The following is a 23445-nucleotide window of genomic DNA, read 5'->3' as shown; positions in this document are numbered from 1 at the left end:
TCTCTCATTCTAATTAAAATCAGACTTCCTAGATCCGCAGCGTTCACTGGAGGTCGTGAGTTTGAGCCCCGCTCGAGCCAAACCTAAACTGTTATTGTTCCTTCGCCAAACACTCGGAATCACGGGTCTTTCAGATATGATCTTAAAAACGGAGGTCCTCGGTGTTATGGCAGGCGTTAACCCTCACTGAGATAGCCCTGGGCGCTATGCATGGGTCTAAATATGTGGTATTCACATACATCTGGTGACGTCTCAATATGAGTGAAAAATTCTCGAAGGGAAAGGAACCAACGAACTAATAATCATATCCATGAACAGAGGGGAAGCACGATCCCTGAGCGCTTTTTATTTTCACGATGGACAGCTTTTGTTATGAGTATATGTATATTGGTTGTTGAAAGAGGATAGTTGAAAATTATCATAGAACAAATGAAAATAAAAATATAAACCAGAATCGCGCTTGTTCTAGATATTACACAGTATTTAATCATAATTAGATAAAATATCTTAATCATGTACATTTTAGTCATTACTGAACAAATGTAATTAAATTTTTAATAGTTATCATTATTTGTCCAAAGAAGTGACGTCAAAAAGTATGGTTATGATGTAAAGAACCCATTAGCAGCCGTTCTTTAAAAACCACGTTTCACAGTGAAATCATTTTTGAGTTTTATTTCATTATTACAAATTAATTTTATTTGAGTTCATCTACATCTGTTCACAGACTTTTGTAGATTACTAAGTAAAGAATCAAATTGAATTACGATCATGCTTATACAATATCATTAACGAAAGATGCCTTGATTTCACCATCCGTCAAAAAGAAATTTCAACGTTTCCGGTACATCGTCTTGAAGAAACCTGTCACTACGTATTGTTTGATAACACTTCATATACCCCTCACTTAACTCTCGGAATTTTATAAACATGTCTATGATTTGACAAAACCGTCGTTTGGATTCACTTTTAAGACGCTGCTCAAATAGACGAATCAGCATGGCAATCATTCCATCTTGAATTTCCTCCACGCGATCAGGTTTGGACAGTGTGCTTCGATCTGGAAAATAATTTAACTTGTGTATGTTTCTTGCATAAAACAGACCTCATATAGGTATCTTAATTCTCTTTTTGAAGCTTATGTCTTCTGTATATTCAAATTAGTTGCCAAATAGAAAACGATGAAATTAGTGTCCCACGAAGCTTCTATATGGAGCGCCAAATTAACATAAACTCAAGATATTGAAGATATCTTTAATTGTTTAAAGATATCAATTCATTTGATGCGCGACAATTCAATTAAATATCGCTTCAGATAATCATATCCTATCTTCAATTCTGAATTATTGCGTGCATTAATTAAACTGGTGTTGATGCTAGCTATAATTGAATTGATGTTCTCATCAAATGAATTGATGGCATCAACAATTGAATTGATGTGTGATACAATTAAATTGAAATCCATGCGCGCATCAATTCAATTCATTCGCGTAATAATTCAATTATTGCTCTTTTCAATTAATTTTATCATTAATTCAATTGATGCGCGCAATAATTCTTAGAGAGAGAGAGAGAGAGAGAGAGAGAGAGAGAGAGAGAGAGAGCACATCTATCAAATTAGAGATATATTCAATTCATATTTATGTAGTAAAATTCCATTATCACTTGCATATGGTGTTTATATATCTCATCTCATTCGATATGCAAGAGCTTGTTCTGCGTATAATCAGTTTTTAAATCGAGGTAAGCTACTGACAAAAAAGTTGATGGTACAGGGGTTTCAACAGTCTCGATTGAAGTCAGCATTTCGCAAATTCTATGGTCGTTATAACGATCTAGTTCGTCAATACAACCTATCATTGGGTCAAATGCTGTCTGACGTGTTCCATACCGATTGTTAAGCCATTCTTGGCACACTGATTTTGACTGCGGATAACTCTGTTTACCTGAACAGGATATAGGGCTCACGGCGGGTGTGACCGGTCGACAGGGGATGCTTACTCCTCCTAGGCACCTGATCCCACTTCTGGTATGTCCAGGGGTCCGTGTTTGCCCAACTATCTATTTTGTATTGCTTGTAGGAGTTATGAAATTGATCACTGTTCGTTATCTTCACATTTCATTCAACATATCCACAATTGTATCAATGATCTCTTTAATTGAATTGTTGCTCTCTTTCGAAGAATTGATGCGTGCATTAATTCCTTATTCAGAATTGTTGTAAATAATTAAAGATATCTTCAATCAAATTAATGAGATCATCAAATCCTTTATACCGAGCTCCAAATTCAATTTTGCGAGCAACAATTCCACTACAGTGATGCTCTATAACTATAATTATTGCCCTCATCAATTAAATTAATGCGCGCATCAAATCAATTATTGCTCTCGTCAATTGAATTGATGCGCGCATTAATTCAATTGCACATCAAATCCAATTACTGCGCACATTGGTAAAGATATCCTCAATAATTTGTGTATATGTTAATTTGACGCTCCGTACTTCTATACTACTGTATATATGTGCATACATGTTTTCTGACATGCAACACTTTCTAACCTCATAAAGAAATTGCAGTGTCCGTCAACATGTACAGCCATGCAGTTCATTGAAACAAAAGTAAGAAAATATTGTGCCATCACCATAACAAATCTCATGCAGGTGTCATTCAAAGAGTATGGTAATCTATCCTTATACTGCCACAGCTTGATCTAGCAACACCAATTTTATACTTTAGATGTATATCAATTTTCCGAAATGTCATACACAAAAGACATAGCCTATTTCAGAGTAAGGATTAAGAGATCATTAGTGCAAGTCAAATTGTTCTTGAAACATCAGACAACACTTGGTATAATATTTATAGAGTTGTACTATGTGTTTTGTTACAAGTTTTCTCTAAAATGTTGTTTTTGGAGTAGTTGCTGATATCCCAATGAAAGCTAACACCACATAGACATGAGGTATGAGGATGTGCCGAGCCTATATACCAAGTCATTCATCAAAAAGAAAACCAAGAAGTTCGGGCATTTCTCGCTTGATGAACTTGTCTGAACAAATTGTCTTGAACTGCAGTAAGTAATTCTCTGTCAGGCCTCGCAGGCCTGTCAACATGCTAATAATTCGTGAAAATGTCATCATGAATTCGTCTCCATGGTGATCCTCCAATAGGTAACAGAGCATGCGCACCAAGTTATCTTGAATTTGCTCAAGGAAAGATGGCTGCTCTAACCTACAGCGGTCTGTAAAATGAGGATAAAACAGAAAGTCGTGAGAGAGAAGCTAGTGATGATAAATGTGTTCATGGGACTTGGATTCGTTGTATAGTTGTCTTACAAATTGACCGAATTTATAAAAGCCCATAAACCGCTGGATGATAGAGGTTCTGTGTTGGATCTATCAACATACGAAGTTCTGTGAAGAAATTGTATGGTAAAAGAGACATGCTTCTGTACATACCGGGCAACATCTCGGATTCTACCATGAATTAGCAATTAAACACTGGCGGGTATCTTTATACATAAATGTAAACTATAGTTCATGGCTTTCAATTTCCTTACAGAACTTCAAAATAATGTATTGGGTACAACGAGTTCAATGGTATGTGCAAGGAACGCTAATCTACATGTATTTAGTAATTCTTACCCCTGAAGGTCAGGGCCACGGCAAGCGTCACGGCTAGTTCCTTATTGGTCAATTCTAGTTTCCTGATGGTGCGCGTAAACTCAAGCCACGATTTCATCATTTCTCGAGGTACATATATGCATGCTTCGTTCAAGTGAAATACCTCCCCAGAATAGGTCTGAATCATTTCAAGGTCGGGATTGAGGGACCGATACTCCAAAAGCATGAAAAACTCGAATCTAGATGCTGGAATGTAAATGAAAATCCTATAAGAATATAAGTAGTTTTTGGTACACAGATGCAGTACAGTTTTACCTGATGACAACATAGAAGCATTCAATATTCACATCAACTTAAGCAACCAACCTTTTAGCAGTGTTGCCTGGTCTTGCGCAGGAAGATCTGAAAAGCATGGAATGGTGTGTGAAAAATCGACGTATTTCTTTATCATCTTTTCTAATGTTCCTTTGTTGAATTGTAAATGCTGCTTTCTTCCATCTACGTCTATTTTCGTCTTTTCATATACTGAGTTGTATTCATCGGGGGATAGAGCATTCAAAGGACCAAAAACTTGAGCTTTCAAGTGATATTTGTCCTGCAAAAAAAATGACGGAATATGTTTTGAGAACGATCACGATGTTTTTTGTAATTAAAAGTTCGATCTGTATATTGTACATGTGCTTTATGATACCTACGTAACCTTCTTTTAGGATGGCATAGATTTCTTCGTCCGTAAACTGACTGGAATGTGGAAGCATGTCATTTAATGCTCCCACTAAGTTATCTATAACGTTGTCATATAAATCAAGTTGAATCTCTACTTCCGGTGAAGCATTAGAACAGGGACTAGAGTCCAACGACAGCATGTTCACCGAACTGGGAATCTCCATTTCCTCACTAAAGAAATAGTCCGGATTAAGCAGATCAGTAAGTTCGTCCGAAACATTGTGCGTATTGAAGCCAGAAAAATCCAACAGTCGGTCTGCCAGCGATCGGTCATCCGAGATATCAGACAGCGCTTGCTGTCTATTGCAGTCCGGAGAAGTTGGAATCAGAATGCAAGACAGTGGATCTTCAACAGACAATCTCTGAGCCCTCTCCGCATTTTTCTGAGATACAGCTGCACTGACCATATCGAAGGCTTTTTGGTCGAAGTCCAATTCTGGGTTCTGTAAACGTTTTACTTCCATGATGGCCTTTGTTCTCTCAGTGAGAGTGTATCTTCCCTGTCGAATTCCTGCCAGGAAATACATTATGATTTTTATTCTGTTAAACTTACGAAAAAATGGAGACCTCTCTCATTTTGCCTTTGTATCACAAGAAAACGAGTATTATTTGATATATTATTATAATATTACGATTATTATCAAGACTTACGAAAAAAAATGCAAAACTCTAACATTTTTCTTTTATATCACAAGAAAACGAGTATTATTTAATACTGTTTGACCAATTTTACCTGACAAATATTCAGAGATCTAAAACGACTCTATGGAGATAAACAATCGCGTGCGATGTACCCAAATGCTCTTTATCTTTCATGAATTTAATTCCTGAAGAAATATCGATGAATCAGGTTTGTGACTCGTACCTTCTTTTGACATTCCTAAATCCAGACACTTCCTCATCCGACACGCTGAACAGTTGCCCCGGTGACGATCCGTTATTTCACAATTCCCGCCATGATTGCACTTATACGGCTCTTTTCGAAGAAGATATCGCCTGAAGAAACCCTGGAAACAGTGTTCATTACACAATGCCTTAATTTACATAGACTGTTTGAATTTCTCGTTGGTCCATCTATGAAATGATTTCAATATACTTTTCCCTATTTCATAGACTAATTGATTAAAGGTGAAGATAATAAACAATCTCATATATATATATATTTATATATATATATATATATATATATATATATATATATATATATATATCCAATAATAAAAGTCAAGAAACACAAAACTCGAATAACATTTCACTGTTAGCGCTTTCGGCTTTAATGCCTCTTCAGACAGTTATAACTGTTATAACTGTCTGAAGAGGCATTAAAGCCGAAAGCGCTAACAGTGAAATGTTATTCGAGTTTTGTGTTTCTTGACTTTTATTATTGGATGTATTTACTGTATCAAATACCGAATTATTTATATACATATATATATATATATATATATATATATATATATATATATATATATATATTGCTCCTGAACGATGAATATACCTTGCATGCCTCACAACTGTTGACGCCGTAATGTATCCCTGACGCTTTCCCGCTACAGACGCGACATGGTGGAAGTTGCAGAGGAGTTCCTTTAGGAATATACGGGTACTCCGACTTTTTCTTCTTAGGTGGAGTATAGGACTCTTCAAAATGACTGGTATCGAAATCAAAGTCGGTTCCGACGCTCATGTCTCGTTTGCTCATATCTGCAGCAGGTTCTGATTTGTCCTGGGTAAGCACTATTGCAGCCTTTGAAAAAAGTAATGTATAACCATGATGCATTGGCGATCCTGAGTGAAATATTGTGTAACATCATCGATAGAAATGCAAATGTTCTATTTCTAGACTATTAGATATTTGTTTACTGATCTCAATATGGGGTAACCAGTCTGTTTCAAGCCTGATATGCTGGTAGAGTAAATGTAGAAAATCTTTTATCTACCTGAGGTAACCCACTGCCGAAACTACACTGTATGAAAGCATTGATCCTTAACAGGAGAGAAAAATGAAGTATGTTGTTGTTTATTAGTCAAAAGCAAATACAGCTTATAGACATAGTATACAATGTAATAAATCTAAAATCATATAAAGGTCAAGAAAGAATAGCAATTGTGCTTATACATTGGTATTTCTAATTTCAAAGGAATTCTTAATAGATTTACCCAAGTTACATAATTCCTTTACATTCTGTGTCGATAAAAGTTGAATTAAATTAAAGACAGGGGGTCTGATATAATAATACTTGGTATGGATAGATGGGGGTGAAATAACTTACAAACAATACCAGGTCTATGGAGCACCCCCCCCCCCACCCCACCCCTTGTAACGCGTCCACTATTCAGCTGTATGTATACTACCACCACAGGCACTCGACGTTTTAAATATCTATAATAAAAAGATGTCTTCCTACAAACAATCCATTCGATAGTTTGTTTAAAGAAACACAATTTATTTTATAATGAGATTTAAAACGTCGCCTATGACTACTACAGAGCTGCAGTTTTATTTGTTTTACGTCAGAATTGATAAGCTTCCTCTTAAGTCCATGAACCACCACTTACGTTTTGTTATTAATATGCTTAACATGGTGTTGTCAACATTTTGAATTCAAAAGCATAGGTCTAGATTTGTTGTTCTTCACCTACAGCTGGTGACGTCTCGGTTTACGTGAATTTTTTTCGGAAGAATGTAAATCAACAAATTAATCTAAAGATGAGCTCTCTCTTTCTTTTCTCCGCTTAGTTCTGTTAAAAGCATCTAAAGATGAGCTCTCTCTTTCTTTTCTCCGCTTAGTTCTGTTAAAAGCATCTAAAGATGAGCTCTTTCTTTCTTTTCTCCGCTTAGTTCTGTTAAAAGCATCTAAAGATGAGCTCTTTATTTCTTTTCTCCACTTAGTTCTGTTAAAAGCATTATCCGGAATGATCAAATCATGATTTCTGTTTTTTCGTCCTTGGATTACATTTTGATGATAAAAATAATCGTGGCCGTGACTTTAAACTTTGAATGCTGTAACTTTTTAATCTGACATGCTCGGGAAGACAGAGTTGGATGATATGGAAGGTCAGATTGCATGGTGTAAACTACAGAAAATAACCCAATTGTAATGAAAATTAAAGTCGGAATATTTACATTTCCAATGTTTTTGCCTTTGATATCTTTATAAATTGTAATGGTTGCCATTTCCTCACCCTGCACGAAATACCCAAGGAATTAAAAGGAGGGTACCGGAATTCCTGTCCACAAGCACCTGTGCACGGGATCTATTCATCAGTTCAAATGATGGTACCACTTTATAATGAGTTCATTATCTCGTTTCATCGAGAAAATTTATTTATCTTTTTATAACGAGATAATTGACTCGTTATAATGAAGATAACTGATGGGAATGGTTCAAGGCCTCCACTTGTTCCCGAAATCTAGGATCAGTTTGAAACGAGTTGCAGCTATGGTACAATTACATGTACCTTTAAATCGAGAAATCATGAGGAAAAGACATAGAATATTTTATATAATGCATTAATATCGACAAACCCACATCGTTTTCATCTTGTTTGATTATGTTGTAATTTTTTTTTTTTTACCGAAACAGAAAATCTAATAAGTGACTGAAGTTGTTTGTAAGTGCAGTACATACATTGATATTTGAATAAACTGTCTTTTTTCATGATGTTTTAACATTAACAGAAATAAAGCAAGTTGTTGTGGGTTTGGTCGGCCCACACTTTCATTTATAAAAATGAATTCAAAATTAAGTACTTGTATTAATGATTTTCTGTGCCAGACATACATCTGCCTGGTACATGCATTATATAAATGAATGATTATACATTTCTTGTTGGATCGACAAAACATGTAAGTAATATAGATACATGCAATATGTATATTCTCAATAGAATCTGCATCTATAGGCTGGCTGATTATATGAGTAAAATACCGAATTAGCTTTAAAATTTTGACATACCATTGTTGTACAATTCGACTAGTTATTACAACGATAAATAAAATTCACATTAATTCTTGACAACGAAAACTCAGTCTGTTGATATCAAGAAGAGATTTCGTCAGCATTTCATTTTTTAGGGGAGCAAACATTTTCTCGTCATCTTTACGACGACTTATCAAACTGCGTTCCTTACATAGTAGGCACTGTATAATATTCATCGATAAACCAGATTTTTGTTGACTTCACTTTTGAAGATTTAGAATTATTATGTTGAGTTTTGGGAAAGAGGAAGCCCTTAATTCAACGTCCCCATAGATACTAACACGTTACATAAACGAGATAACTAACTCGTTACGACGAGATACTACCTCTTGATTACGATTTTTTTTTTTTTTACTTTCACGGATATTGAGCTCTTCCGACTTACTTAGAAAATAAGTAACTTTGCACATGAAGAATAATTTACGGAAATGAACGTTGTCATGTAGAAGGGGGGAGAGGGGGTGGGGGGAGGCAGCTCCCCCACCCTTTGATTCTACGTTTCTGCACCTTATAGGTATACCGAGAGGGAGTAATATATTTCGCGTCTATGTTTGATAAGATATACGATATATGTGCATGCGTTTGTTTCTGGAGAGAGAGAGAGAGAGAGAGAGAGAGAGAGAGAGAGAGAGAGAGAGTTCAAATACCTTATCATATGATGATAAACTGTGTAAGGTCAAGTCATTTTACACAAAATACGCTTAATAGATGTCTATGTTCCTGAAAATCAAACAATGCATTTCGGAACAGCTGAGTTTCTGCAGGAAATTTCTCTGTTTTACGCTTTATACACTGCAACTTTATTTCATTAATCGTTGCTTATATTTGACGTTACATATGATGTAAGACTTGCGCTGCGAAAAGATTGCTCGCTATACTCTGTTCCTGTATATTTGAAATGGAATCGATAGATGCATACAAAAATGAAGCCTACACCTGCCTATCAGATTGAACTTTGCACTCCGATATCCAAAATCTAATGCAAAATGCGAAACATATAAACGTTTTGAAATATTAAAGTTTATCTTGCAATTAATATGTTAAATTAAAAAAAAAAACTTACGTAACTTCGCCGTCAGACGTAGATAGTCCACGTCCTATGTTCTCACCCTGCGAATTTTAACTGTCAGCCTACCTGACCTAGAAAAGGGCCCAACGAAAGATAATGTGTACTATTTATTCACTGTCAGAAGAAGTCCATGCATTATCACGAATTGTAATTCATACACAGCGAGCTTCTAACTCAGACGGTAGTTAAATAATGCAGTTTTAAACTACTGATTTTTAAATATGCCGTTGTCACTTGAATATACTGTGGAAAGTCAAAGAAAATTTTTACCTGAACCAATCTGTTTAAACTGGGGCAAACAGACCGTCCACGTTTGCCTTGTTTTATCACCGTAATCTGATTATTTCGGGTACTAAGTTCAAAACGTTGTCTTCAGATAGACAACACAAGTATTCTTATGGCGAAGATGATGTTGAATTCCCACATCACTTTGCGTGGTTTTAGAAGAGATGGAATGGCTTCTGTTATAAGACACTATAGGAAACAAACGTAAATTATAAATTATCATTTACTCATTTCACAAACGCATCGTATGTCTGTACTTTGCCGCAGAGTTCGGGAGGGGGGGGGGGGGGTCTGTTAGTCTTTTTTAATCTTTATAAATCAAATTATTTCATTAATTCACTACTACAATAAACTACGAAAGTCTATTAATATCATATAAAAAATAAATTTACATTCCTCTATCTCGTAATTACGAGAAAAGATCTCGTTATTATGGGATTATTATCTCGTAATTACGAGAAAAGATCTCGTAATTACGTGATGATGGAATGTGAATTTATTTTTTACATGATACATGTACTAATATGCTTTCGTAATAAACAAAGTTATGGGTATGTTTGATAAAAAAAAAATTCAGAGAGAGAAAGAGGGGGGGGGGGATCTATATGCTAAATAGTAAGGTTTGCCAAAAAACTCGCTTTGTCGACAGCATAACTGAATCAATATGATGAATATTAATGTATAAAGTGAGTTGTTAATGCAATAATTACTTAATCATTAATTCAATCATCTATATAGCGCCCTATCAACATTAGTTCTCTAAAGTGCTTTACAAATTAAGATAATATAAAAATCGATGTGCATGCACATACATGTGAATGAAATATTCATAGTGTCAGGATTATAATGCATATTTATTATTATTAACATATGGCGCATAATGTAATGATACAATTATCCTAATAACATACATGTATAAAACAATTTAAAACAACTCTTAGGAATAATTAAATACATAGAAAGAACATATATAGGTATAATAACACATTGTCTGTGTTTAAAAGGCAGAGAGTTCCAGAGACTCGATGCGGCCTTATCCAAACGTCGACCCCCATATGTTTTCGTACGTGTCCGAGGTACCTGGAGAAGATGCAGAGATTTGGGGCTTAGTGATCGTGTGGGATTGTAAACTGTCAGGATATCCTTTATGTTAACTGGAGATAGGTTGTTGAGAGAGTTGAAAATATGATGAAGGATCTTATATTGAATTCTGTATTCAACCGGGAGCCAATGAAGGAGTAATATGGTCGGATTTTTTTTTAGCGTGTTATCAATCTTGCAGCTGTGTTTTGTGCCCTCTGAAGTTTACTGGTGTGTTGAGGATGAACACCATAAAGCAATGCATTTCCATAATCTAATCTGGATATAACTAGTGAGTTTACTAGAGTTTTACATGCTTTATCATTGATAAATGAACGGATACAGCCTATTCTGCGAACATTTACATATGCTGAGCAGGAAATAGAGAGACAGTGTTTTTCCATGGCAAGGAATTTGTCAAAGAATATACCTAATTTTTTTTCTACGAGAGATGAATCACTTACAACACAGTCACCAAATTCAAGATGAAAACTGCTCATATCTTCAAGTCTGTGTTTTGGTGCGAAGACTACAAGTTCAGTTTTATCTTCATTGAGTTTGAGGAGGTTGATACTCATCCACATACGTATGTCCGATAAACAACTTGGGATTCTTTGAGACATATCGGTCCAATTATCACCAGGTTCAACGATGATATACTCGTAGATCTGGGTGTCATCGGCGTATGTATGATATGTCATATCATGGGGTCTGCATACTTGAAAAAAAAAGACAATAGTGTCTCGGACCTAGGACTGAGCCTTGCGGTACACCACATCTAAGGGGACAAGCATCGGACAACGGTGAACCGACGACGACACGTTGATATCTGTCATTAAGATAGTATTTAATCCCCTTGTGGTACAGTTCAGGATTAAAAGTATCGGCTTTTCTATATATCTCACTTACCTTATCAATAAACAACAAACCAACTATTACTTACCTAAGAGTTCAGAAGATTTTCATTTGTTTAATTATAAATTACTTTAAACAATTAGAATGATTAAATAAACAACAATTCATGAGCAGGTGCATGTTCGATAGTCAGGGATTTGTAATCCAACACATATTTCACTAGCTAGATGTACATGTATGTGGTGGATCGCAATCCCTTGACTTGGGAGTATGAAACAGATGATATTTAATGGTTTCGGAATCTAATATAGATTATTTGTTGACCACAATTTCCAAAAATTTCACAGGAAACCATTTTCAGATGTACATTATTGCAAAGCCTTGCACATTAGAAATTCTATTTTCAAATTTGGGTTTGTTTTTTTATAAGGTGAAAGACATTGTGTTAGGAGTATTTAACACTTCATGCAGTTCACTAAAGTCTCCGTAATCTCGTTACATGGGATACAAACATACGTATATCGTATAACATGGCATCCCTCCTGTTTACTTGTTCTGTACCAAGACTCGCTTAGCCGTGGAAGATACCATACCTTTTTTTCTGCGTATAGTTGACAACGAAATAATTCCTCATGATTTGGAAATAATAGACTGACAAAAAAAATAAAAAATACGACAAACTTAGCTCGAGGTAGAAATGAAATATTTCACCCAAACCACGTGAATTTCACAAAATTTCTATTGATACAATCTCAGATAACCTCGTCAGGAAAACAACCCCGTAACACAGAGCCCTACATATTTTCACCTTTATTAAAGCTGTCGTGAATTCTTTTTAGAAATATGATAGAATTCCGTGTCCGCCATATATCGCAGTTTCTATGCTGTAATGTATTAGTTGAATATTCTATTATTGACAAATTCTGCTACACTTCACTTCACATCAGTGTTTCTGATTTACCTGTGCGGATAGCCTCGACAGGTACTTGTACATCTCCGATCATGTGGTGTTTTTGCGCCATGTTGTGTGCCCTTTTCTTTGGCCCTAGCCACACTTCCAAGCAGACTCGTACGATAAAACCTTTATTAGAATTTCAACATACAATAACTTCTAGGGGCGGAGCTTAGCTGAAACATAACTGAACCATACTATAAATGAACATAAAAAAAGAATATTATAAAATTATTCAATGATGAAAGCATAAGAAATGCAACATATAAACAAATTAATAAGCTTAATTTATATTTTTAATTAACACACATCAATATACATGTAAATGCATTATTTGCTTGTCAGAACTCACACACACATAACAATCGAAATTCTGTCGCGTAATTTTGTCTTCCAGATCAGTAATTCATTCACGTCCCTTATTGGTTGACTCCAATTTGGTAAGTGGTAAATATAATTTAACGTACGACTTATCTAATCGGGCTCACGGTGGGTGTGACTGGTCAACAGAGAATGCTCACTCCTCCTAGGTACCCGATTCCACCTCTGGTGCATGCAGGGGTCCGTGTTCACCCATCCCTTCATTTGTATTTTATTAGGAAAACATTTTCGTTTGTCCTGACGCTGGGATTCCTCTACTTGTTCGTGTCGTTGGTCATTTCAGTGCTTTATAGATATATGGAATCCTAGAAAAACTAATAACCATGATCAAAGTAATGTAAATCAACAAAATGTTTGCAGTCACAGATGAAGATGAAACATCATACTGATTTACAGTAAAGTCTCTGGAGTCAGACAGGGATGTAATATGTAAGGATTCTTTTTCATTCAGGTGATTGACCGGATCATAAACAACGTAACACAAGACGACAAATACTGTATCCGATGGAACTTTACATCCAAAGCAGATGATCTAGATTTTGCAGATGTATATCAAAGGTGACTATCACCTAAAAAGTTAGGTAATCATCGGTGAAAAAATACAGTAGGAAAAAATAAAATCCCGTAGAATATTTTATTTCCCTAGTATGTGATTTTAGTGAAAATCCCACAAGATTTTCATTTTCCGGCAAGAAATTTAAATTTCCGAAGTCAATGACTTTTCCTGTAAGAATTTTGAAATTGTTGTAGAAATTGCTGTTATTTACCTCCATAATAGTTTATGTAATATCCTTATATCTTTATTTAAGCATGGTTCATGTTCCTTAATGTCTGCCTTGTTCAATCATTACAGTAGAGCGAAATAAAGGATCTTATTTATGTAACATGTTTTGAATTCCATGCTATCGTTAGCAATATTCTCTCAAAACATGGTACAATTGTAATCATTTTTAACAATATTTTAGAATGAGAAAAATGGTAAAATCGTAGAGTCCATTGTCTAAACTTTTACATATGTACATAACTAATGATAACCAACCAAAAACAAAAAATAAATAAGAAATACAATGAGTGAAAAACGTAACTGAACTCTGTATCTTAAATAATAGTAGCGATGGCTTATCAAATGCAAATAGGTAGAGCAGCCAGAGTGCATTGGGTTTATTCTTATGGCCGGACTTAGTAATCACGAGGCGGAAACTGTACCATACGACGACGTAACACATTCTTGCGGTTCAACGCCATATATACAAGTTCGACCTTATAATGTCCACAGCGACAGTGGTGCTGGTCAGTTTTTCGTTATGGCAGTGTATAAGGCTCTACATGTTTTCGTTTTAGTTTGCTTGGCTGTTGTTTGTGCTTATTCAGGTAATCTTTTCAGCGTGTGTCCGTTTCAAAGGGATTATTTTTTTTTATCAAATATTTCTTACAATTTTCCCTAAGTTTACACGCTTGTGCTTACACTTACGACAAACAAATGAAAATTGATTTAACAACATTGGTCGTCCAATTACACGTCCAAACCTCCATCTAGATATGGAAACAGTGTAGTGGAAAGAGGAAGATAATGCATGCAATCCTGAAGAAATTTTTTAATTCGAAATACGTGTATACCGAGTAATACATGTATATATTCAAATAAGTTTCTGATTTTTTTTCTATGATGACATTCTTTCGGTCTCTCTATTAACGCACTATTTTAATTTGTTGTTATCAATGAGACTTGTATGGGACTAATTCGATTTTTACAGAGGATATTATTACACACGGCAGACTGAAACAACCAAAAATATCCACAGGACTTCGTGACTTTAATGAAGTATGAAATATATATACAATATACAGTATGAAAATATCGTATGCATCAAGGTATCCGATACACAATACAAGATCTAGAATATTTCAAATCTAAGGTAATTGATATATTGGTAATTTAATTGTAAATCTATATAATACTGATAATACATTTCATTCAACTTGATAGAATTATCAGAGTTTTATACAAATTAATCAAGTCATTTTATTGCATGTAACAGGTTATGTCTCCATGTCTCCCTTTACAAAAAAAATGATAACAATTAAATTTTATCAGACTTTGCTTCATGATCTATATTATTCTTCATACAGTGTGATAAACAATCGTTTTAGGTACAATTTCATCAAGAACTTTCTTGTCAAATTCTATATAAACCGTTTCAAATCACGCCTCTTAAACATATTTTCCATAAGTAACGGGTCAAGTTAATTAGACAATGGCAATATTTAAAAAATAAGCGATTATATTCTTTAAAATTCGTGATAAATAAATTGTATGTTGATGTCTTTTGAGGTAAAACCAGTATTTTTTTTTTAAATATGAAAACAATTTTTAAAGCTGCAGTTTACATGTAATTATTAATCGGATAGCTTGATAACAAATGTATCATAGAAATTTTATGAATAACAATACATCATGTAAATATTATAACCGGTACATTGTACATTACGTAATAAGTATCAAATATAGCAATGCCTGTTCAATAAAGGTAAGTTCAGGTTTCAACTGATTATTATAATTTTATCATAGATTTTAACTTGATATTCAGATTATAAAGGCAAGTGTTTTAAATAGCTTATATCAAAAATAATATTTTTCTTTGATTTATGATATTCATGCGAAACCTAATTTGACCGCTTGTCTGTCTGTGGCGTGTAGACAGAACAAATACAAAAAGTGATTTATAAGAAATGTGCTGTCATACGCTAATTCAGAATAGAATATTTAATAAAAATTGTATATAGCAATTGATTATAATTAATTGTGCATATTTGTATTTACTATGATAATAAACAGATTTATAAATGACGTATTTCTTTATGAGATATTGTTAGCGTCAAAGGAAAGTATGATTACATATACATTATTTGTGTATAATATGAACCAAAGTTCTATGAAAGCGAGTGTCTGAAATTTTGGTGTTTGCTTGGTATCTAAGACACACCAACGAATTAAAATCCTCTAAGACCTTTTTCACCCCCTCCCCTCATGAAATAAGTAATTTCAGAAATGATAGCGTTTTCGTGTAAGTTGCAGGATAACCTCCAAGGTCGAGAAATGTTGTTTTGAAATATAAAGACGTTAGCCGAGGCTTTTATATTTCAAACAACATTTCGAGACCAAGGAGGTTATCCTGCAACATACACGAAAACAAGAACTTTATTTCTATTCTACTACGGCTCAGAAATACAGTCGATCGTTTTCCTATATAATGAATTATAACGAATTAGGTCACTGTGACGCCATGGCAGTTTCCAAAACGGCCTCAGCATTGTTTTTTGCTGACGAAAAAGGTGAGATGGTAAAAGTATTCTAAATCTATTTGAAAAAAAAAATATTTCAAGTATTTAGTTTAATGCTAACAGATTATATCAATAATTGTTTTGAATACACAGTTGTCTGTGCATCGCCATGTTTATATGTGTATCGCTATCGGAATTCCGACGATTGGTTTTTATGAATGACAAATGTTCTTCAGTCATTGATATTATTGTTGCATTAGCAAAATACGAAGTGCAAGCGAGATGAGTACCCCCCCCCCCCCACCCCCATATTAGAAATGCATAATTTGTATGTGACAAAACTAGATTCATGTTTGCCACTAATATTTCATCATTTCTTTTCATTTGAATGAACATTAAATATTTCATCGTCTGCTATCTCTTTGAAATGTATTTCATCATTTCATAACGTTTAGTTTGACAGAATGCTTCAAATATCAAAATTCCTTTTATGGGGACAATTTATCTCCTATGCAAGTAATATCGTTCTTTGATAATTTTTTTAGATTGTAGAAAATAGAAAAAAGCGCCATGCAACAGATATTTCCAGGAAAGACACCTACAAAAATTTAATTGGTCATGGTGGATCTTTAATAGACAACAAGGTAATTTTGATAACCATTTTTTCAGTTGATCTGCTAGTCCAGTTTTGCATTATTCCTTTACAAAGCAAAGATCTTCTTCACTAGGCTGACAAATCTGGGAAGGTAGATGTATTCACATTCCACTGTATTTCCCCCATTAAACCAAACTGCAAACTTCTGTTTTATTCCACAATAAAAATGATGACATTGTGCCTGTCCGTCAAACCGGTATTGAGTGGGTTGAACTAGTTGAGTTGCTGATCCGTTCTTTTTTTAATACGCGGTTCATTTGATGATATTAAAGCATTTGCAAAATGTTGATAAAAGCATTTAATTTTTTGGGCATCTATTGTAAAGAAAATTTTAACGGGAAACACTGTGCAGACATATTACATATAACACGCTAGCAAACGTTAGTTAATTTCGCGCTAGCAGACGTTAGTTAATTTCGCCCTAGTACACGTTAGTTAATTTCGCGCTAGCACACGTTAGTTAATTTCGCGCTAGCACACGTTAGTTAATTTCGCGCTAGCACACGTTAGTTAATTTCGCGCTAGCAAACGTTAGTTAATTTCGCGCTAGCACACGTTATTTGATTTTGCGTTACCATACGTTATTTAATTTCCCTTCACATCGTACTGTGTTATCAATATTAGCATTGCAGATGTAAATAATATTAGATATAAATGAATAAATAATTATAAAAAATCAAATCATTTAATTTTCATTAATCTGGCATTCAAAACTGACATTTTTTCATTTTTATTCGTTGTCAATACAATGTACAAAGCACCTGATCCCACCTCTGGTATGTTCAAGGGTCCGTGTTTGCCCAACTCTCTATTCTATATTCTTTATAGGAGTTACGAGATTGACAACTGTTCGTTATCTTCACCTTTCATGTATGAAGTTCAAGTCAAATGTACATGTAGTTTGTTTAGAAAAAAAAAGGAATTGAAGGTATAGGGTAGCGGCATTGCCTAGGACTTTCAATATGTATAATACACGTGACTGCACTTTGGTTTTCGAGCAGGCTTATGGTCCTGATTCTACAATAGCTGGGATTCTAGCCGGAATGTTTGTGAAAAGAAATGGAATTGAGAGATCGGTAAGATTTTTCAAGAGCATTACATCTGTACCATAGCATTGTATACAATATACTGTATCCAGGTTCATTTCTTAAATATAATTGATTTTCACATTTGTTCATATCTAACATACAGTTTTGTTCTAAAAGAGTTACATCTTAACGCGGTTTTTATGATTCTCCCAGCTGCTACTGGGTGTCTTTCAATAATTTACAACTTTGTTTCGAACAGTTATCCCAAACCACATCTGCATACTCGAGAATAGGTCATATAGATGCAAAGTAAATTTTAATCCAAGTCCTATCAATTTTGGACTTAAGTATACGAAGCATGTTGAGTCGTGAACAGACTTGAGCTTTATTCAAATCATGAAAAGAATACAAATGCATCCAGGAAAGGACTTATTCTTAATTTATTTTGTTGATGATTGCATCACATCAATCTCATGCTGTGGCCTTCAATTCAACAATTAGACATATCGACGACATTTTATCCATTAACAGTAATACTTTTCATTGATATGTCGATTCGGTACATGTATATCCCTGTGAACTCGAAATGAAATACACCACAGAGTCGTCCACGTCTGCTTTATATTTAGATATTGTATTCAAAATATATATTAACGGCAAACTAACAACTCAACTTTATGACAAACGGGATGATTTCAGTTTCTCCATCGTCAACTTCCCATATTTATGTAGCAACATTCCATTATCACCTGCATATGGTGTGTATATAATCAACTGATTCGATACGCAAGAGCTTAAAACAAACCACGTATTATCAGTTTTCAAATCGAGACAGGCTACTGGCAAATACTTTGATGGTGCAGGGGTTTCAGCAGTCTCGTTTAAAGTCAGCAATTCGCAAATTCTATGTTCGTTATAGATATCTAGTTTGCCAACCTATCATTGGGTCAAATGCAGTCTGACGTATTTCATACCGATTGTTAGGCCATTCTTGGCACACTGATTTTGACTACGGGTAAATCTCATCAAAATATAGGGCTTACGGCGGATGTGACCGGTCGACAGGGAATGCTTACTCCTCCTAGGCACCTGATCCCACGTTTGGTATATCCAGGAGTCCGTGTAAAAATAACTTGCCCAACTCTATATTTTGTATTGCTTATAGGAGTTATGATATTAGTCACTGATCGTTATGTCACTTTTCATGATAATAAGGGAACTGTTGGACTTATTTCTTTGCACATTTTCATGTTTATACAGTACATATATCTATAATGACCCTATTCAAATGAGCAAATACATATGTAATTATTTCTCTTTACTTCCTTCAAGAACGTTACATCATAATTGACGAGATTACAGTTATATTTACAAAAGAGCAGGGATTTCATTTAAACCCCCATTCAGTTTTGATGACCAACACCAGTTGGTAAAATGTTTCAGGTCTCTCTGTATTAGAACATTGATAGATAGATAGAGAACGTTTTTATTTAGGTCTACCTAACAGCTGTTGCATACTTTTGGAATTAAATAATCCCTTTTTCTTTTACAGCCGCACGTGGATTTTCAGCATAGTGGAAGGTTTCGAGGACAACAGCTTGATTCACACAGATTTACACACAGACAAAGAGTACGGCTAGGACTTGAATCAGAAAAAGTATGAGCACACATTGCATGTAACAGAATGCTGTATCTTTGTCTACATGTAACAAAATGCTGTATTTGTCTACATGTAACAGAATGCTGTATTTGTCTACATGTAACAGAATGCTGTATTTGTCTACATGTAACAGAATGCTGTATTTGTCTACATGTAACAGAATGCTGTATTTGTCTACATGTAACAGAATGCTGTATCTGTCTACATGTAACAGAATGTTGTATCTTTGTCTACATGTAACAGAATGTCGTATCTGTTTACATGTAACAGAATGCTGTATTTGTCTATATGTAACATAATGCTGTATTTGTCTACATATAACAGAATGCTGTTTTTGTCTATATGTAACAGAATACTGTATTTGTCTACATGTAACAGAATGCTGTATTTGTCTATATGTAACAGAATGCTGTATTTGTTTACATGTAACAGAATGCTGTATTTGTCTACATGTAACAGAATGCCAAAGGATGCCGTATCTTTGGAATGTATCAAATATTTTCGCCATACATTGTAAATTTTCTGAACAAAAGGATAATCATCCCGTGGGGATCCGGGTTAGAATACATGTAGGTCCTCAGTATCTTTTGATTGTCGTAAGAGGCGACTAAATGGAGCGGTCCTTCGGATAGGACCCAAATTTTGCAGCCCGTTACCGGCAATAGTGACGTCTTCATATGAGTAAAAAATGCTGTATTTGTCTACATGTAACAGAATACTGTATTTGTCTATATGTAACAGAATGCTGTATCTTTCTACATGTAACAGAAGGCTGTATTTGTCTATATGTAACATGATACAGTATTTGTCTATATGTAACACAATGCTGTATTTGTATACATGTAACAGAATGTCGTATTTGTTTACATTTAACAGAATACTGTATTTGTTTATATGTAACAGAATACTGTATTTGTCTATATGTAACAGAATGCAGTATTTGTCTACATGTAACAGAATGCTGTATTTGTCTATATGTACCATAATACTGTATTTGTTTACATGTAAGATAATGCAGTATTTGTCTATATGTAACAAAATGCTTTATTTGTCTACATGTAACAGAACGTTCTATTTGTCTACATATAACAGAATGTCATATCTGTCTACATGCAACAGAATGTCGTATCTGTCTACATGTAACAGAATGTTGTATTTCTCTACAACTAACAGAATGCTGCATTTGTCTATATGTAACAGAATGCTGTATTTGTCTACATGTAACAGAATGCTGTATTTGTCTATATGCAACAGAATGCTGTATTTGTCTACATGAAACAGAATGTCATATCTGTTTACATGTAACAGAATGCTGTAATTGTCTACATGTAACAGAATACTGTATTTGTCTATATGTAACAGAATGCTGTATCTCTCTACATGTAACAGAAGGCTGTATTTGTCTATATGTAACAAGGTGCAGTATTTGTCTATATGTAACAGAATGCAGTATTTGTCTACATGTAACAAAATGCTGTATTTGTCTACATGTAACAGAAGGCTGTATTTGTCTATATGTAACACAATGCAGTATCTGTCTACATGTAACAGAATGCTGTATCTGTCTAAATGTAACAGAAGGCTGTATTTGTCTACATATAACAGGATGTTGTAATTGTCTACATGTAACATAATGCTGTATTTGTCTCTATCTAACAGAATACTATATTTGTCTAGTATCTGTCTACATGTAACAGAATGCTGTATTTGTTTACATGTAACAGAATACTGTATTTGTCTAAATGTAACAAAATGCAGTATTTGTCTAAATGTAACATCATTCTGTATTTGTCTACATGTAACAGAATGCTGAATTTGTCTATATGTAACAGAATGCTGTATCTGTCTACATGTAACAGAATGCTGTATCTGTCTAAATTAAACAGAATGCTGTATCTGTCTACATGTAACAGAATGCAATATTTGTCTACATGTACCAGAATGCTGTATTTGTCTACATGTAACAGAATGCTGTATTTGTCTACATATAACAGAATGCTGTATCTGTCTACATGTAACAGAATACTGTATTTGTCTACATGTAACAGAATGCTGTATTTGTCTACATGTAATAGAATGCTGTATTTGTCTACATGTAACAGAATACTGTATTTGTCTACATGTAACAGAATACTGTATTTGTCTATATGTAACAGAATGCTGTGTTTGTTTACATGTAACAGAATGCAGTATTTGTCTACATGTAACAGAATGCTGTATTTATTTACATGTAACAGAGTGCAGTATTTGTCTATATGTAACAGAAAGCTGTATTTGTCTACATGTAACAGAATGTCGTATCTGCTTACATGTAACAGAATGCTGTATTTGTCTACATGTAACAGAATGCTGTGTTTGTTTACATGTAACATAATACTGTATTTGTCTACATGTAATAGAATGCTGTATTTGTCTACATGTAACAGAATGCTGTATTTGTCTACATGTAACATAATGCTGTATCTTTGTCTACATGTAACAGAATGCCAAAATAATGCCGTATCTTTGGAATGTATCAAATATTTTTGCCATACACTGTAAATTCCCTGAACAAAAGGATAATCATCCCGTGAGGATCTGGGTTAGAATACATGTAGGTCCTCAGTATCTCTTGATTGTCGTAAGAGGCGACTAAATGGAACGGTCCTTCGGATGAGACCCAAATTTTGCAGCCCGTCACTGGCAATGGTGAAAAATTCTTGAAAGGGACTTTTAACAATATAAAACTAACTAAAAAGATACTCAGTGGAATCATTCCGACAAATCTGTCAAATACAGCAATGTCTACGCGTCTTTTTACAAGCGCCATCCATGATCTTTAAGTGACACTGTTTTCGAGACTCGACAAATTATGTTCACTATTTTCTAGTCATTGCTGCGAATCTTCCCTAAAACTTCTCTTCTGAATTCAAACACCGTTTGTTAGTCCCTGTTTATCCAATCTTGCACAACCTGGTACTCGTAGAAGAAAACCAACTCAGTCACCTGCACCTCGACCTGTCCCCACAATCTCAACCCGACTACACCTGTCCCCACCATCGCACCGTCCACAATCTCAAATATTGTCGATGAATGTCCAACCCCTGCACACCAAACCGAAGCTCTCTTAGAGAGCTTAACATTGACAGGATTCATTCCCAATATGCGAATCCTTCCGAATTCCTGTCGAAATCTTTCTTCGATAACTTCGTATCCCGCTTCAAGTAATTTGCCATAATTTGAACGACCAACTCCCCTACTTTGAATTCAGTCACTTATATCTACAGGTATAGAATTGTTTCAGATATATTTTAAAACAATTTGTTGTTGAAAATCTAACGAACTATATCTTGTGTAGCATTGTTGTTTATGAGATAACGAAGTATAAAAACTTAAATTAGATTAAAGACAGAAATATAAGAAATAAGATACCATTAAGTTGCATCGGGACATGACAAAGAGTTGGAATGTGACCAAATTTACTACAACGCCTTTCGGGCATTAGTATTTGATTTGACCACGTGACCAAATCATGTCATGTTCCAATAAAACTTTCAAAAATAGTCTCTAATTTCTTAATCATTCTTATTACATATTTTTTTATACAAAATATGACGTTAATTATGATAGATATAAATGTGAATTTAAAAAATAATAAATAAATAAATCTCAATTCTGTGACCTATCACAAAAGATTTTTTTTTCAGTCTAAGGATTTCAAAAAACGCAGGAAAAGAAATTTCATGGTGCCAGATCAACTGTGGACAAAAGGCATCGTTCCTTTCCAGCTGGACTCAAATCTCTGTATGTTTAGTTTTCAGTAAAATAAATTCAACGCATGTTCTGTTATAATACATCTAGTGTACTGGAACAAATGCATTCTTA

At 34.5% G+C, this 23445-nt stretch overlaps 2 protein-coding genes across 6 annotated transcripts in view; one reads left to right on the top strand and one right to left on the bottom strand.

Annotated features, from left to right (window-relative positions):
• Nucleotides 1-659: 659 nt before the first annotated feature.
• Nucleotides 660-12823, bottom strand: LOC125647485 (vitamin D3 receptor-like). 5 transcript variants are annotated; one of them, XM_056139818.1, is made up of 10 exons: nt 12585-12737; nt 9674-9877; nt 9398-9474; nt 6292-6337; nt 5850-6098; nt 5217-5358; nt 4321-4862; nt 3992-4220; nt 3647-3871; nt 660-1060 (listed from the first exon to the last, which is right to left on the bottom strand). In XM_056139818.1, exons 5-10 carry the CDS (start codon nt 6051-6053, stop codon nt 810-812), a joined length of 1593 nt encoding a protein of 530 aa, XP_055995793.1. In that variant the 5' UTR covers nt 6054-6098; nt 6292-6337; nt 9398-9474; nt 9674-9877; nt 12585-12737; the 3' UTR covers nt 660-809. The 5 variants fall into 5 exon arrangements, with proteins under 5 accessions (XP_055995793.1, XP_055995792.1, XP_055995794.1 ...); XM_056139820.1 differs by lacking the exon at nt 6292-6337 and adding an exon at nt 2992-3243 and having other exon boundaries at nt 926-1060; nt 12585-12823; XM_056139817.1 differs by lacking the exon at nt 6292-6337.
• A 456-nt stretch (nt 12824-13279) lies between these two features.
• The window catches only part of LOC125647216 (MAM and LDL-receptor class A domain-containing protein 1-like), a 35744-nt gene continuing 25578 nt past the window's right edge, over nt 13280-23445 (top strand). Inside the window, exons 1-6 of the mRNA XM_048873910.2 lie at nt 13280-13288; nt 13408-13503; nt 16784-16882; nt 17895-17969; nt 19474-19578; nt 23268-23364. Of these exons, the coding sequence (XP_048729867.2) occupies nt 13280-13288; nt 13408-13503; nt 16784-16882; nt 17895-17969; nt 19474-19578; nt 23268-23364 (481 nt within the window). The remainder of the gene's footprint in view (nt 13289-13407; nt 13504-16783; nt 16883-17894; nt 17970-19473; nt 19579-23267; nt 23365-23445) is intronic.

The sequence above is a fragment of the Ostrea edulis genome, chromosome 6 (genome assembly GCF_947568905.1).
Source record: "Ostrea edulis chromosome 6, xbOstEdul1.1, whole genome shotgun sequence".
In the NCBI taxonomy this organism is placed as follows: domain Eukaryota; kingdom Metazoa; phylum Mollusca; class Bivalvia; order Ostreida; family Ostreidae; genus Ostrea; species Ostrea edulis.
This window is presented reverse-complemented; position numbering and strand designations above follow the sequence as displayed.